Here is a 15,306-nt window from a genome sequence, read left to right on the forward strand (position 1 = left end):
GCAGGAGGCAGCTGATTGATGTTTCTCTCTCATCGATGTTTCTAACTCTCTATCTCTCTCCCTTCCTCTCTGTAAAAAATCAATAAAATATATATTTTTTAAAAAGTAACTGCTTAAAAAAAAAAAAGAACAAAGAACAAGCAAGGAGTATGAAACAATCTGAAAATGTTTTTCAAAAATATTTTTTGAAATTTTATTTTTATAAAAATTTTTCTATTTCATGTATTAAAATGTATACCAAGGACAAAAAAATCATGTAAACTGTATTATAGATACAAAACATACAAGACACATACAATGTAAAAAAATCTTTATATAAAATGCAATGTAATTTCCAATACAAAAAATAAAATAAAAAAGCAGGGCAAAATGCGTATCACAAGTACAAAGCAACATCCTCCCCTTGACTGACCACCTCAGCTGCCATGAAATCTGCAGCTACATCCTCCTTGCTTCTCCTCATCCCTCATGTTACCTAGTCTTTCTTCCATTTTCCTTTATAATTTATTTTTAAGACAAAGGCCATCAAGGCCTTTTAAGAGCTGATATTTGTTGTTATACTTTAACAGTCAAGTAAGTTCAATTCCAAAAGTTAATACTTCACACTCTGAGCTATAAACGAGTTCCTAAACACTGCATGCAGATAAAGTTCTAATGAGGATACTCTAAGCAGAACACGCCATTTACATAAATTTCTTTTATAAAATTAAGACTGCACATCACATTTGTTTAAATCACAGTAAGTCTGTAACAAGTTCCTTAACCCATAAAAAAAAAAAAGAACCTCTTTAACAATGTAAAAGATTTTATTCACTCTATTTATGGTTCTAAATAGACATATCTAATCTAAAATACACCTGGAGTGGTCTAGTCCTCCTGCCCACCTTATTATGTGATAACAATAAAAACTGGTTCATGGCCTACCTGCTGCTGACACTAATACCCATCTGACTTAGTCCCTGTTACAGCAATAAATTTTTAAATTTGGGTTATTTTTTTATGTAGCAACCATATCTATCATTAATTTATCAGCATATCCCTTAACAATATATTTCTGGGAAAATGTTTAGATTAAAGTTGCAATTAAGGTTCCTAATCAAGAGGTCAAAAAAGCTAATTATTGATGCTGATGTGCTTTTTCCCTGTCAGAATCTACCTTTTCTGATTAACCTCCCAGGGAGGCAGGGAGGAAAGGAAGCAGATAAGGAGAGAAGGGAAGGGAGACAGACTGGTTGGAGGGTCAAAGGGAACACCATCCAGAGTCCCGATGACTCTGGTTCTGAGAACTCTCCTAAATTCACTCAGCGAACAGCACTGACATTGCCATTCATCTAAAAGTAAATGGAATTAGAAGAAAATCATTTTCTACTATTCTATATTTCTTAGGAAAATTCTGTTATTAAAATTGGCTCCTTCTCCATCAATCTGATTTACTAATATCTAACTGTAGAGAAAACTGCTTTAAAAACAAAACAAAAAACAGAAAAATAGTGAAAATTAAGGAAGGTCTGGTATGTAAAAAAACAGAGAGCAGGACAGTGCCCAGCTCAGAGGCTGACCACGGGAGTCCGTTAGGGCACGAGCTGTCCTCAACTAGTGAGGGAAGGTAGACCAATAAAATCGACTCTGCAACACATAATTTTCACTCCACAGAAAGAATTTTGAAATCCAAGACTCACTGATGTAGTGAATTAAAGGAAATATTGCAAATTGTGCTCACAGACACAATATTTTTAAAGCTAATTTAAGGAGTGCAAATAAGCTCCAAGGTTGTATTTGGGGAACTATACCCCGGTGGGGTCATGTGGCTCAGAAAGCAGGCCACTGCTACTCTGAGGCACAACTAGCATAATGACAATATTAAAATACATATTTCCTTCCAGTTATCCTCATTAATTATGTCAACCAATTTGAATGTATCAAGAGAGAATTTTACCAACAGTATAACAAGGTACGTATTTACATTTTCATTTGCATCTTAAAGACAAATTGTTAAAAATAACGATGATTATGAAAAACAAGATTAAAGGTGTGTTCACGGGGAGGGGGGGTGGGGGGGGAGAAAAATTAGTATCATTCTTCAAACCATAAACAATTCTGTAATGAATGCAATACTGTAAAACAATTCACAGCTTTATAAAAAGTAGAAATACAGAGTTCATCACAATTTTTTCCAATTCAAAATTTAAGAGATCGACTTATATTAATGCTTAACTATTTTACTCTAAAGTCTGTAAAATATATAAAATACCAAGATTATCAACAGTCACATATGTCTTGAAGTCAGGGGACACATGTATTTTCATCAGATTGGTTCCATTTGTGTAGAAGGTCTGTGAGGATTCCCCAGTGATGACATTCCACCACTGTTCAGAGAAAAATAAAATTCCCATTAGATTGGTAATTACACTGTGTGACAATCGTAGTACAAGCCAGACCCTTCAACCTATCACCTCCCCATGCCCACACTTCAAGCAAACAGCAGGAAAGAAGTCTACAGTTAACTCTGAATACAGTTATCAACCAGGTCAGCCTCTCCTGACCAACCCTGGTGACTGTCTCACAGCGACCCTACACCTCCCTCCACTGGGAGAAGCGTGCAGCCTGTTGAGAGTAGCAGACACAAGGCCACTCGATATCCATTATGGCCATGGTTGGGCTGAGCTCGTCTGCACGTCCTTCTCAGTGGAATGGGCAGAAGAATGCCCTCTCTCCTCTAAAAATGCCCCTTTGCAGACATGAACTGGCAGACACCAAGGCTATTCATAATATGGCTACAGGATAGAATGTCCTCTCTACTGAATCTTCCCTTTCACCAGGAGTGATTCAAGAGCCGATGACCAAGTTTCTTTATAAACTCTTGTCATTCATACATGGATTTGCTAAATAAATACTGAACATCTCAAATATAGCATGTGCTCTGGCCAGGTCCGTCCCTTCTCCTCCCAATCACTGAACTCACTAAGATTTTAACAATATTTATATTCATTTACCAAATGGAGGTCATAAAGTTTACCCATATATCTCACGGCTAAAATGAGGGCAAAAGAGACGCTGTGCATGAGCGTCTTTTGAAAAGGGCTCAGGTACATCAAGAGTCTGAGTGTTATGAACACAATAATGGTGTCACTTTTGCATCCGTGGTAGTGCCTCGCCTTCTGCCTTGCTCATGTAACTGAGTCAATTTTTCATGTTCGCTATCAGTAATAATAACTGGTACAAGTACACCCCATGGACTTTATAAACCTCACTGAAGCAACATGCACTAACGTGACATTTTCCAGAACTGACAATTTTGCTCTGTAAAACAGCAATGTAAGCAAGATGGCAGAGGACACATTCCTGTTCTGAGTTGCTATGGGCAAATGATAGAGGCAGCAGCCCCTTGGAGGTCACCCAGGAACTGCCTCACCTTACACAGAAGGAAACCAAGGTTCTGAGAGAAGAGAGGCCCCGTCACCCAAGACCACCCAGCTGGCAGGTGGCAGAGGTACAACAGTTTCCGGCTTCCTCGTCCAAGTGATCCCACCGCCACCTTCCCTCTACTAAAACAGACCACTCTACTTGGAAACACTACACTAGTCACTAATTTGAGTATGGACTAAAAAGCAATGATATTAGAGTGGTAGCTAATAAAGGGGATTTTTCGGGCAGTGAAGCTATTCTGTATGATACTGCAATGGTGGACACATGCCATTTATCAAAATTCACAGAACAAACAACACCAAGAGTGAACCCTGATGTAAACTATGGACCTTGGGTAATAAGGATGTGTCAATGAATGCTCATCAATTGAATTAGGTACCACTCTGATGGCAGGCCATTGATAGTGGGGGAGACAGAGTGTTGATAGTGGGGGAGACAGCTCTGTACACGCTGCTCAATTTTGCTGTGAACTTAAAACTGCTCTAAAAAATAAAGTGAATTTTTTTTTCTTAAAAAATTGCAGCTAACGTTTACTTAGGGTACACTATGTGTTATTATGTATAAATGCTTTACATGTATTAATTCCTTTAATGCTCCCAACCCTGAGGTCAAAATTATTGTGCCCATTTTACAGATGAGAAAACAGAGGCACAGAGAGTATAATAATCTTGTGATTAATAAGATTATTAACTTAACAAAGCTAATGAGTAGCAGAGCCAGGCTTTGAACTCGGGCAGCCTGCCCCAAGGTGCCCTCTCCTGACCATCACACTCTGCTGCCTCTAAGCAACAGCAAACCTGCATTTACCTCCCTGTATTCTATATTTCAAACCAGCCTTTCTCCTCAGGAGTATGAATTAATGTGGATTTCGTGTCATTCTAACAGTATACATGCCCTGTGGCATAACACAGGTAGACAGCTCAATTATATCATTTTTAACTTAGAAATAGGAACAATTTTGAAAGTTAAGAGCATTTTAGCTACTGGATACCTACTTTATCTTATTGACATTCAATTTATGCAACTTGGATTCTAGAGTAAACAGACTCAAAAGGCCCATTTTCTTGGACACTACAGCAGCTGCTTCTTTTTACATTTAATTTGCTCTGTGCTTTGGAGAGTCTCATTACCAAGCTGGGTAGATGCAGGCTGGGCTGCATCATAATCAGCTTAACCAGAGGGAAGAGCAGCCTGATTGTCACCTAAATAACAGAGACTGAATATACAGGGTAAAGGTTCTCCCACCCATGAGGCATAACCCCTACAGCACAGCTATCTACGCTGCGGCTTTGTTTCAAAGTTCCCCAAGAACTCTGGAAACCTGGTCATTGATCTCTATCCCATCTTGTAAGCCAGGCTCACGAACATGGACGAGCCTTCGAGGGCGCCCAGAGCATCAAGTGACGTGGTCTCTAGAAGCTCAGTGCCAAAGCAGCTTTTAGCAGTTAATAAAGATCAAGATTCCCAGCTCCCAACACAAACAGCAATGCCGCTCTTCTCAGCATCATCCTCGGAGCAGTAAGGGGGAACGAGTGGTGACAGCCTCACAATCCCTAATAACTAAATAAAGGCAAGCCCAAAAAAAGTATAGGTTAATGCAACATCTTACAAACAGCATGGGATTTTTTAAAAATCTTTTTTATTGATTTCAGAAAGGAAGGGAGAGGGAGAAATAGAACATCAATGATGAGAGAGAATCATTGATTGGCTGCCTCCGGCACACCCCCTACTGGGGATTGAGCCTAGAACCTGGGCATGTGCCCTTGACTGGAATTGAACCCAGGACCCTTCAGTCCACAGGAAGACACTCTACCCACTGAGCCAAACCGGCTAGGGCAACAGCATGCTATTTTAAATGCACACTTGTAAAGGGACCATATGTACATCCTCTCATAGAACTAAAAACCACCCTCTTATTTATCGTTTTTATAAACTAGGTTTTTATGTGGAGTAAAATTACAATTACATGGGTCCTGTGTAACCAAAAACTTCATTCGTGCCAATATTTTTTAACATCTACATTGTGTTAGACAGAATCATCTCCTACACTTGAATGTCTTCAGTCAGAGATAACAGTATCATAAGATCTAATGTACTAGGGAGCTATTGTAAGTGGTCGGTACGCTACTCAGTATCATCTCCATTTTCTAAGTAAACTACTATTCAAAAGCCTCCCCTCAGCATCCCCCTCCACAGGAAGCCTCTGCTAACTCCCAAAGGTAAAACTGTTCTCACCTCTCCTCTGGGCCCCACTGTCCATATGCAAACAGGTCAGAACCCCTCTTACACTTAAGAGATGTTGTTTGTTTACTGTCTGCTCCCCCCATAGACTGTACGCCACCAAAGGCAGGAACCACATAGCAGTGTCTTAGCACACAGTGGCATTTAACACATCCTTATTGAGGGGACGGATAAACAGATGCAAGCACCAAAAAATGACCCCGAGGCACCACAACACACAGCCTTGGCCACAGTGGTCACTCATAGTAAGTTTGTATACAGCAACTTATTAACTGCACAGTTTTAGGAAAGTCACCACTCTCCATGAACATCAGTTTCCTCATCATACACCAAATATAGTAAAATTCAGGCCTCATAAAACTGGCTGAGGAGATGATGTAAGTAAAGCATTTTGTAAACTATAAAACAACTAGAGGCCCGGTGCACGAATTCATGCACAGGTGGGGTCTGGCTGGCCCTCCCCGATGGGGGCCCATCAGCCGGGTCAGTGGAGGGGAGGAGCCGTGGGCGATTGGCCGGCTGGCCCTGCCCCCGATCAGGGTGTTGGGGGCTGATTGGGGGCTGGGCCAGCCGGGGGGGCATTGATCGGGGCATGGATCAGGCTGCTTAGCTGCTGCAGTGCACGTCATAGCCACTGGTCGTTCTGGTCGTTCCACTGTTCTGGTCGCTGGGCTTTTATAGATATAGATATGCTCCAGCTATTATTAATACTACTACAACTGCTACTAATACTTAAGAAAATTTCAAAAAAGTGTTTAAAGACTTTCAACCAAAATAGTTAATAACACTGCTACTAATACTTAAGAAAATTTCAGAAAAGTGTTTAAAGACTTTCAACCAAAATAGTTAATAATTATGAGGTAGAAAATAAAACTAATTTAAACACCCCACTCTCTAGTCATTGTGATCCTCTAAGACTTAGTACAGGGCAGTGTGAGCTCTGGACTGAGAACATCCCCCACACTGCCATCAGAACTTCCAACAGATGTGACGAAGGTGGCCTTGCTTCTCTCAGCCTCATCACCGCAAAACAGGATAATAGGAATTGCCCTTGCACTCTGTCGGGTTGTATGAGGACACACTGAGAAACAGGAAGTGAAAACAGTTTGCACAGTAGGATACAGGCTGTTCTTTTCTTTCAGTCTTTAATGAACTCTTACCTTAAGGTAGCCTCCAGCAGAGACCAGCATTTTGCTATCTGGAGAAAAGCAGAGGTCGGTCACCCAGCCCCCATGGGTAGCAGCTCCCTCTTCTACGGAAATCGGAGCACACAAATGAAGAAGCGCACCGCTTGAGACATTCCATATCTACATAAACATGATACAATTCATTAACAGGGCTGCCCAGAAATTCTTTATAAATAGCTACCTCATCTGAAACATATTTGGAAATCTTTCTTAAAAATGTAATTACAATTCAATGATACCTTAGGGATTTTTTTAGATTGAGTTCTCTCTTGTTCAAATTTTTTAAAAACATTAATTATACCACAAATGTATTACTTACAATATTTATCATTAACTATACTCCCAAAAGTAAAACAAAAGAACTTAGAGTGATTGATTAGAATACTGTGACTCTCTTCATTTGATAAAAAGAGAATAATGGGAGAAAAAAGGAATAAACAAAAAAGACGTAGCATATAAACTACCTCAAAATAAAAACAACAAAGAAATGTCACCCCAACAAATTATTTAAAAAAATAATTCTACTCTAAAATTAACCACTAAAATGTTGACAGATGTCACTCAAATATGTAAAGCATATATATTTTAAACACGAAGTCAAAAAAATCTAGAAGTCCTAATAAGGTTCTAAATATACATGATTATTTACTAGACTCTTATAAACAACCCAATTACTTACAGATGTTAATATTCCCATTTATTTCAAGTGACACTTAATATATAAGCAGTACTCTAATTTTTCAAAGAAATGCATATCAGATTTTTTTTAAAAAGCCCGACTGGTGCCCTAACCAGTTTGGCACAGTGGATTGAGCGTCAGCCTGCGACTCAAGGGTCCCAGGTTCGATTAGCCCGACCGGAATGGCTCAGGTGACTGCCAGTTCAAGTCCTGGTCAGGGAACATACCTGGGTTGTAGGTTTCATCCCCAGTCAGAGAGCGTATGCAACCGATTGATGCTTCTTTTTCACATCTCTCTCTCTCTCTCTTTCTCTCTCTCTCTTCGTTTCTCTCTCCCTTTCTCTCTCTCTCCCTCCCTTCCTCCCTCTTTCTAAGCATGTCCTCAGGTTGAGGATTTAAAAAAAAGATTATACAGAGAATAAAGTCTAAATTTTAAAAAATAGAGGCACTGCCTAGCCAGTGTGGCTCAGTGGTTGAGCACTGACCTATGAACCAGGAGGTCATGGTTTGATTCCCAATCAGGGCATATGCCTGGGTTGTAGGCTAGATTCCCAGTAGGGGCATGCAGGAGGCAGATGACTGATGATTCTCTCTCATCATTGATGTTTCTCTCTCTCTCTCTCTCTCTCTCTCTCTCTCTCTCTCTGAAATCTAAAAAAATTAAAAGTTAAAAAAATAGAGGCATAAAAAAATCAAAAAGAATTATATGGAATCTAAAATAGTCAAACTCACAAAATCAGAGAATAAAATGATGATTTTCAGGGGCTAAGAGGAAGAGAAAATGGGGAGGTCAAAGGTTACAAAGTTTGTTATACAAGATATATATACTGTATTTGGTATTTAAAATTTGCTCAGAAGAGGGTAAACCTTATGATAAGTGTTATTACCACTCACAAAGAAAATAATAATAATAAAGAGGGTGGGAGGGAACTTTGAGATGTGATGAATATGTCTAGGGTCTGATGGTGGTGATGATTTCAAGGGTGAATATATATACCCAGACTCACTGAATTGTATACATTAACTATGCACAGCTTTTTACATGTTAAGCATACCTCAATAAAGTAATATTAATGAATGAATGATAAATAAACAAATAAGGCCATAAAATTACCCAAAAAAAGAATCAAATGGAAAAGCTCATTAGAAAGAATTCCGTAAGATATATTATAGAGAGGCAATTTTTTCTTTCAGGGTTTCTGAAAAATGAAACATTGCCTCATAACCAGTAAAGGAGCCCTTTCATCCAAGATGAGAACTTAGAGCAAAATGAATGTCCCACACAGCCACTTCAGCTGGCATGGCATTTATGAGAACGGGGTAGAGAAGACTGGTTACTTAGTGCTCAAGCAGGAGAATCTCCTTGTTCCTGGAATGCCTATCTGGTAACGCCTGCCAACTGCAGACTCTCTCATTCTTCTGCATTATAGACCTACTCCTTGAATTTTAAATTCTTTTTTTATAAAAAAGAAAAAGAAAAAAAACAAGACTCTCCTCGAATATACTGGTTACCATAGCAGCCATCCCCAGTGCCCAAACCTTTCCCATCAAGTGCCCACTCCTTCTAACAACCAGAGGCAGGCAGCGCCATGAGGCCTGCCATAGGCCACACTGTAAAACTTGACTATCTAATGGGTATGATGCTAAAGAGATGTTTTCTTTCAGTGCTGAAAACAGCAAAATATGCAATTCATTTATAATCTAGATAATGACTTACGAAATTATTTTCCCCAAGTTCTGCCACTAAAAACAACCTTTGGTTCAGGTCCAAGAATTAAGATGACTCATTCTCAAGATAACAGCAGAGAACCAACTGCAAATAACTAGGGCATCTGCCTCCTCACCTACACAGGAAATGCTTCACTCTAAAATGAATTCTTTCTGCAATAGAGTGCAGCTGTGAACACAAACACACCATGCACAGAAAAAACCAAAGAACCCATCCATCCAGAACCCAGCACTTCCCGGTCCCATTAACAAAGGTCCCCAGTGTGGTGCAGGGAGCTTGGCCCAAGCTACACGAAGAGCAGTGCTTCACGTCGCAAACACCCTACCCTGATTTCCCCATTGTCATCTCCAGTCGCCAACAGGGTGCTGTCCACAGAGAAGGCAGAGCAGCGCACACAGCCTTTGTGGCCCTTCAATTCATGAAGAGGGGAAAGGAGTTCAAAACTCCAAATCTGGAAGGCAATTAGGATTGTTTAGCAACAGTAAATACATTCAAAATAAACATCTGCAAACCCTGTCTTAGTGTTCGTTAACCACAAACTTGATCATATGGAAGTTCATAAACCTTCTTGAAAGGCCCAAGTTCCCACTTGTAACCTTGTTCCTTGTTGAGTTTCCCTTTAATTATTCAAATTAACTTCAGCTCAAGGATCAAAGTTCTTAACTTTAGATATAGAAGAAAGAACAGTGAATGAGTAAAGACCAGTCTGTGCGTAGTAGCTCCACTATTTACTAGTTCCTTGTGGCCTACGACAATACACATAAGTTGCTGTTGCTTTAATTTCTGCATCTGTAAAATGGGGACCAAAGTACTGATGATGTGAAGATTAAATGAGATAATAGAGTGACATTCCTAGCACAGGGCCTAACATATGACAAGAGTTCTTTAAAGGTTAGTCACTATACTACCCTACAATCCTGGCAGTCAAATACAGTTCTTTCTTTCCAATATTCTCCCTTATGATCCTGTCATCGCCATTCAACAAGCATAGACTGAAAACTACCATCTTCCAAGCACTGTGAGCTAAGATCTAGTGATACAAAGATGAACTGGATATAGCCCCTATCCTAGAAAAGTTTGTAATTTAATCAGAACGCTGGCTTATGAATGGCTAAGTGAACACCGATATGAAGTAAATGCTCTAATAAATGTGAAAACATGGAATGGGCACACTGAGGGTGAAGCAGCTAATCTTGCCTGAGGGCAAGGAAAGGGCTCACTGAAGAGTTGGCACCAAATCTAGGTATGGAACAATGAGTCAAAATGCTTCAGGGTGAAAAGGAATAGAAGGTTGTGTCAAGCCACAGTTACAGCATGCACAAAAAGTCGGAGGGAGAAGCAGCCTGGACAGAGGGAACGATGGTGGTGAGGGCTTGGGCCGGGGGGCAGGGGTGGGCTAGAAGGGGTCAATGGAAGGGGGGAAATTCATAATACTTTTAACAACAAAGATTTTAAAAATAAATAAAAATAAAAGAAAGAAAGAAAGAAAGAAAGAGAGAGAGAGAGGCACACTGAGGGTGAAGCAGCTAATCTTGCCTGAGGGCAAGGAAAGGGCTCACTGAAGAGCTGGCGCCAAATCTAGGTATGGAAGAATGAGTCAAAATGCTTTGGGGTGAAAAGGAATAGCCACAGTTATAGCATGCACAAAAGTCAGAGGGAGAAGCAGCCTGGACAGAGGGAACAATGGTGGTGAGGGCCTGGGCCAGGGGGCAGAGGGCAGGGGCGGGCTAGAAGGAGTTAATGGAAGGGGGGGCATTCATTATACTTTTAACAACAAAGATTTTAAAAATATAAATAAATAAATAAATAAATAAATAAAGAGATGTTGCTGAGCTAAGGAATCTGGCTTACAAACTATCAGGTCAGGGAGGTGTTTCAGCAGGGACTCAGACTGCAGTAGGGAAGATAAACTGGAGGAGGCACAGACCAGAAGCAGGCCCACCAATGAAGGAAGAGAGCCTGGTCTTAAGGGTGGGGGCAAGGAGGGGAAGAAGGATCCAAGAGGTATCGAGAAGTAATCAACAGAACATAAAAAACAATAGAGTCCCAGACAATTCTAAGGTTTGTAGTTTGGAAAGATAGGTAGATAATAATGCCATTAACAAGATGGATAAAAAAGAAGAAAATGGAGTATTCAATGTCCCCAAATAGGCAGCACCATTTCACTGAAATGTGATTTTCAGAAGCATCAACTTATATCAATTATATAAAAACCATACTGTGGGTGTGTGCAATTAAATGTAAACCCTTTTCAATGCTTTTTATTGCCTATAATATGCAGCAGAGATTGCATTTGCTTAGTAACGACAAAAGTAATCAGTAAGGGAAAAATCAAAAGTCCTTGATGTTATTCATGTAATCTATCTGACACCAACTAAAGGCCAATGGGAATCCTCCAAAAACTCACACAATAAGACAGACATGCAGACAGAAGCATATTTTTCCACTTTACACATTATTTGAACTCATAATACAGGCAGTCCTCAGGTTACGTTGGACTCGACGTACGTCGTTTCCTGGTTACATCAGCCATCTCCCATTTATTTATTAAAAAAAAAAAAGTTCCACATATTTTTCCACTGTACACATTATTTGAACTCATAATACAGGCAGTCCAACGGACTCGACGTACGTCGTTTCATGGTTACGTCGCCATCTCCCATTTATTTATTAAAAAAAAAAAGTTCCGTCATTTTGACGTATGTGCATATGTGCTTTATGTTTTATATTATTTATTTACCATAAGTAAAGGTCAGGAATTGTTATCTTTCTTTTAATTTTTTTTTTACTGTTTCACTTCATTACTGCTGTGTATGTGCTCCATGTGAGTGCCATAGGTGCTTATGTAGGTGGGTTCCGACTTACAGTGAAAATCTAACCCGAGGACCTACTGTACATAGGACTCATAATACATAACCGATACCAAAGTTTTATGCATGCACATTTCAGCTGACCCACCTACCTTTGCAGTGTTGTCAGCAGAGGTAGATGAAAACTTGGTGGCATCGGGAGAAACATCACAAGAAAGTACTGTATCCTGGTGACAGACGAAGTCTTTTTCTATTCGTCCAGTGGTGATATTCCATACCTTCAAAGAAAAACTCAGAAGTTGACACTTTTAAGACCATTCTGTGTTTCTGAACATAATCAGCTAGAAGACAGGCCTATACAGTAAGAGCGCTAGCACACTGGTTGTTCTGACCCCTTTACGTGCCCTTTAGTACAAATGTTCATAAACACAGAGCACACATAGGTGACTGCAGTCAACTGACAACAACATGAGAACACAAGTTTGAAAATTAAGTAGTTACTTATCAACCATCTGCTTTTGGCTGTCACAATATCATCATTGCAACATTAGAATACTTTAAAAAAAAAATCTGTGTTTCAAATTACCTTCACCGTGCCATCAAATGACCAGGAAAGCAGTCTTGAATTTTTCAAGAGCCTAAAGTCTTTCACTGTTTCCTGATGGGCTTGCAGAAAGAAATATTCCTCTGATTGCCAATTCCATACCTGAATATTAAAAAAATGTAAGTGTTATAACATTCTCCCCATAATATCCCAGTGGAGGGGTGGGGAAGAATGTGATCCCATCTTAAGTCTTTTATCCTTGTGGCATTTCAGTAAAACAAAGACGAGTACCAAGAAAGAATATGGTGCCCCATTTTACAGACAGAGAAAACCTGAGGTTAAATAACTTGACTAGGAGTAAAATAAAGTATGTTTCCTCCTAAATAAAATTTGTTTTCTTCAGTTGCTGGAGAGCAGTTAATTACACCAGAAGATAGAGAAAAGCCATCACATGTTAGTGAGCTCACCATCTGATTAAATTTTCCACAGAAAATTATCCTAATTACAGATTTCTGACCTCATAAGCCAGGCTAGTCTGGGGAGTCCAGCTCCACTAAAGCTACTGAATCCTACTGGTCCCTTCCTGGCAAGGTCAATTGACCAGAGCAGCCTCAGACAAGGTCTCAGAATTTCCAAGATCCAGATATCTTAGCTATAACCAAATGCAATCCTCAAAAATGACAAAGGAAGTGATATATACATTATTTTTCATTTTTCACATGGAGCTCCAATTAAAGTCCTCAGGTAAAAGGGAAGAAGAAACTGAAATAAGATAAGTAACTGGCACAAAATAAGCCATACAAACATATGTTTATATGTATACATAGGTAAACATATGTATATCTGAAACCTACCTATACTCTTATTAACCAATGTCACCCCAATAAATTCAATTTTTTAAAATGTATGGACATATAGTAAAAAAAAAGGGAAGCACATAGGTGAACAAAACTTTTACTTCTATGTCATGTCCATGTACAGAACCCTTAATTACTAAATCAAAGCAACTATGTTTTTAGTCTTATTAATTCTTGACTTGAAATTAATTTAACAAATATTTACTTAGCACCTATAAGTCAGGCAAATATGAAAGAAACAAGAATGTAGCATTAAGAAATCTAAGGGTCTAACAAAGAAAATGAGACGCCCCAAAAGCAAACAAACAGTAGAAGCTCTATTGATACAGATAAAAGTTCTGTGGTACTAGCCCTAGCTGGTTTGGCTCAGTGGATAGAACATCGGCCTGTGGACTGAAGGGTCCCAGAGATTCGATTCCGGTCAAGGACACATGCCCAGGTTGCGGGTTTGATCCCCAGTAGGGGGCATGCAGGAGGCAGCTGATCAATAATTCTCTCTCATCATTGATGTTTCTATCTCTTTCTCCCTCTCCCTTCCTCTCTAAAATCAATAAAAATAAATTTTTTTTAAAAAAGTTCTGTGGAACTCGAAAAAGCGATCTCTTAGGGATTTGATGGAGAGAATACATTCAAAGTAGGCTTGAGACATGGTTTGAAAGTATGATTCACAAACTGTGGAGGGCATTTCAAACAAAGGACATGAGTGCCAGCAGGAAACATGGACAGATTATAAGGTCCTGCTCATAGTCCACAATCTGGCTGGAGTACAGGACATGCAGAGGAACAGTAGGAAAAAAAGGTTGGGAAAATATTTGACAAAACAGCCCAGAGCTTGATATCTGAGCTGTGGACAAGCAGGCAGGCTTCCACAGAATTTTCTTCTATTTTTAAAAATCAGCCACCACTACAGGAAGTAGTGCATATATATTAGTAATATTCTGGATCTGGTTTTGACTGGTGAAGGTTAAGAAGCAGAAATGTCTTTAAGGTTTTTCCTATCGGGGACTTAGGTAAAATAGTAAAAGAAATGCCATCTCCCTTATCCCTGCCTTTCTTTACTCCTTTCTCCTCCTCATTTAGCAGCTACCCTTCCTCCCCACCAAGCCCTAGATCTCAGATTCTCTCCGTCTCTCCTGCCTCGAAGTGCTCATTCATAGAAACAGGATAGCAGGGCAAAGTATCTTCTATGAGAGCAAGAGAAGCTGGAAGTGAGAATAACTTAGAGAGACTGAATTAAGAATTTCAGCATTTTAAGAACCCAGTGATATGTCAAGGGCTTTTCTGGCTCCCCAAATCATATCAGAAAGGAAAGGCACCTGTGCAATTAAACATAAACTATCCTATACTATTCTCACCGGACTTTCTGGGCTTTACTGGACTAAAGGATCAGTGGCTATTATTAATAGCTCTTCCTGGTTGATGGGAACTGCCATTCCCAGCTGTGTCTGACTCCATGTTCATTCCTGCCTTATGTTCTTTATATATATACTAGAGGCCCAGTGCACAAAAATTTGTGCACTCCGGGGGGTCCCTCAGCCTGGCCTGTGCCCTCTCGCAGTCTGGGACCCCTCGGGAGATAACGACCTGTTGGCTTAGGCCTGCTCCCGGGTGGCAGAGGGCAGGCCCAATCCCTGGTGCAGCCCCTGGTGGGGTTAAGAGCAGGGCTGATTGGGGAGTTGGGGCGCCGCCCCTGTCATGCACAGAGCAGGGCGGATCGGGAGGTTGCGATGCCACCCTCAGTCACGCTCAGGGTAGGGCCGATTGGGGTGTTGGGGCGGTGCCCCCTGTCACGCACAGAGCAGGGCACATCAGGGGGGTTGGGGCTCCGTACCC

At 40.2% G+C, this 15,306-nt stretch overlaps 1 protein-coding gene across 2 annotated transcripts in view; it reads right to left on the minus strand.

The window, feature by feature from the left end:
* Positions 1-293: 293 nt before the first annotated feature.
* The window catches only part of APAF1 (apoptotic peptidase activating factor 1), a 75,493-nt gene continuing 60,480 nt past the window's right edge, over positions 294-15,306 (minus strand). For both annotated transcript variants that reach the window (XM_005882353.2, XM_014530044.1), the window contains exons 23-27: positions 12,659-12,778; positions 12,225-12,350; positions 9,588-9,713; positions 6,828-6,974; positions 294-2,366 (exon numbers count right to left, since the gene is read on the minus strand). In XM_005882353.2, the coding sequence (XP_005882415.1) occupies positions 2,220-2,366; positions 6,828-6,974; positions 9,588-9,713; positions 12,225-12,350; positions 12,659-12,778 (666 nt within the window). In that variant the 3' untranslated portion in view covers positions 294-2,219. The remainder of the gene's footprint in view (positions 2,367-6,827; positions 6,975-9,587; positions 9,714-12,224; positions 12,351-12,658; positions 12,779-15,306) is intronic.

The sequence above is a fragment of the Myotis brandtii genome, unplaced genomic scaffold (genome assembly GCF_000412655.1).
Source record: "Myotis brandtii unplaced genomic scaffold, ASM41265v1 scaffold708, whole genome shotgun sequence".
In the NCBI taxonomy this organism is placed as follows: Eukaryota; Metazoa; Chordata; class Mammalia; order Chiroptera; family Vespertilionidae; genus Myotis; species Myotis brandtii.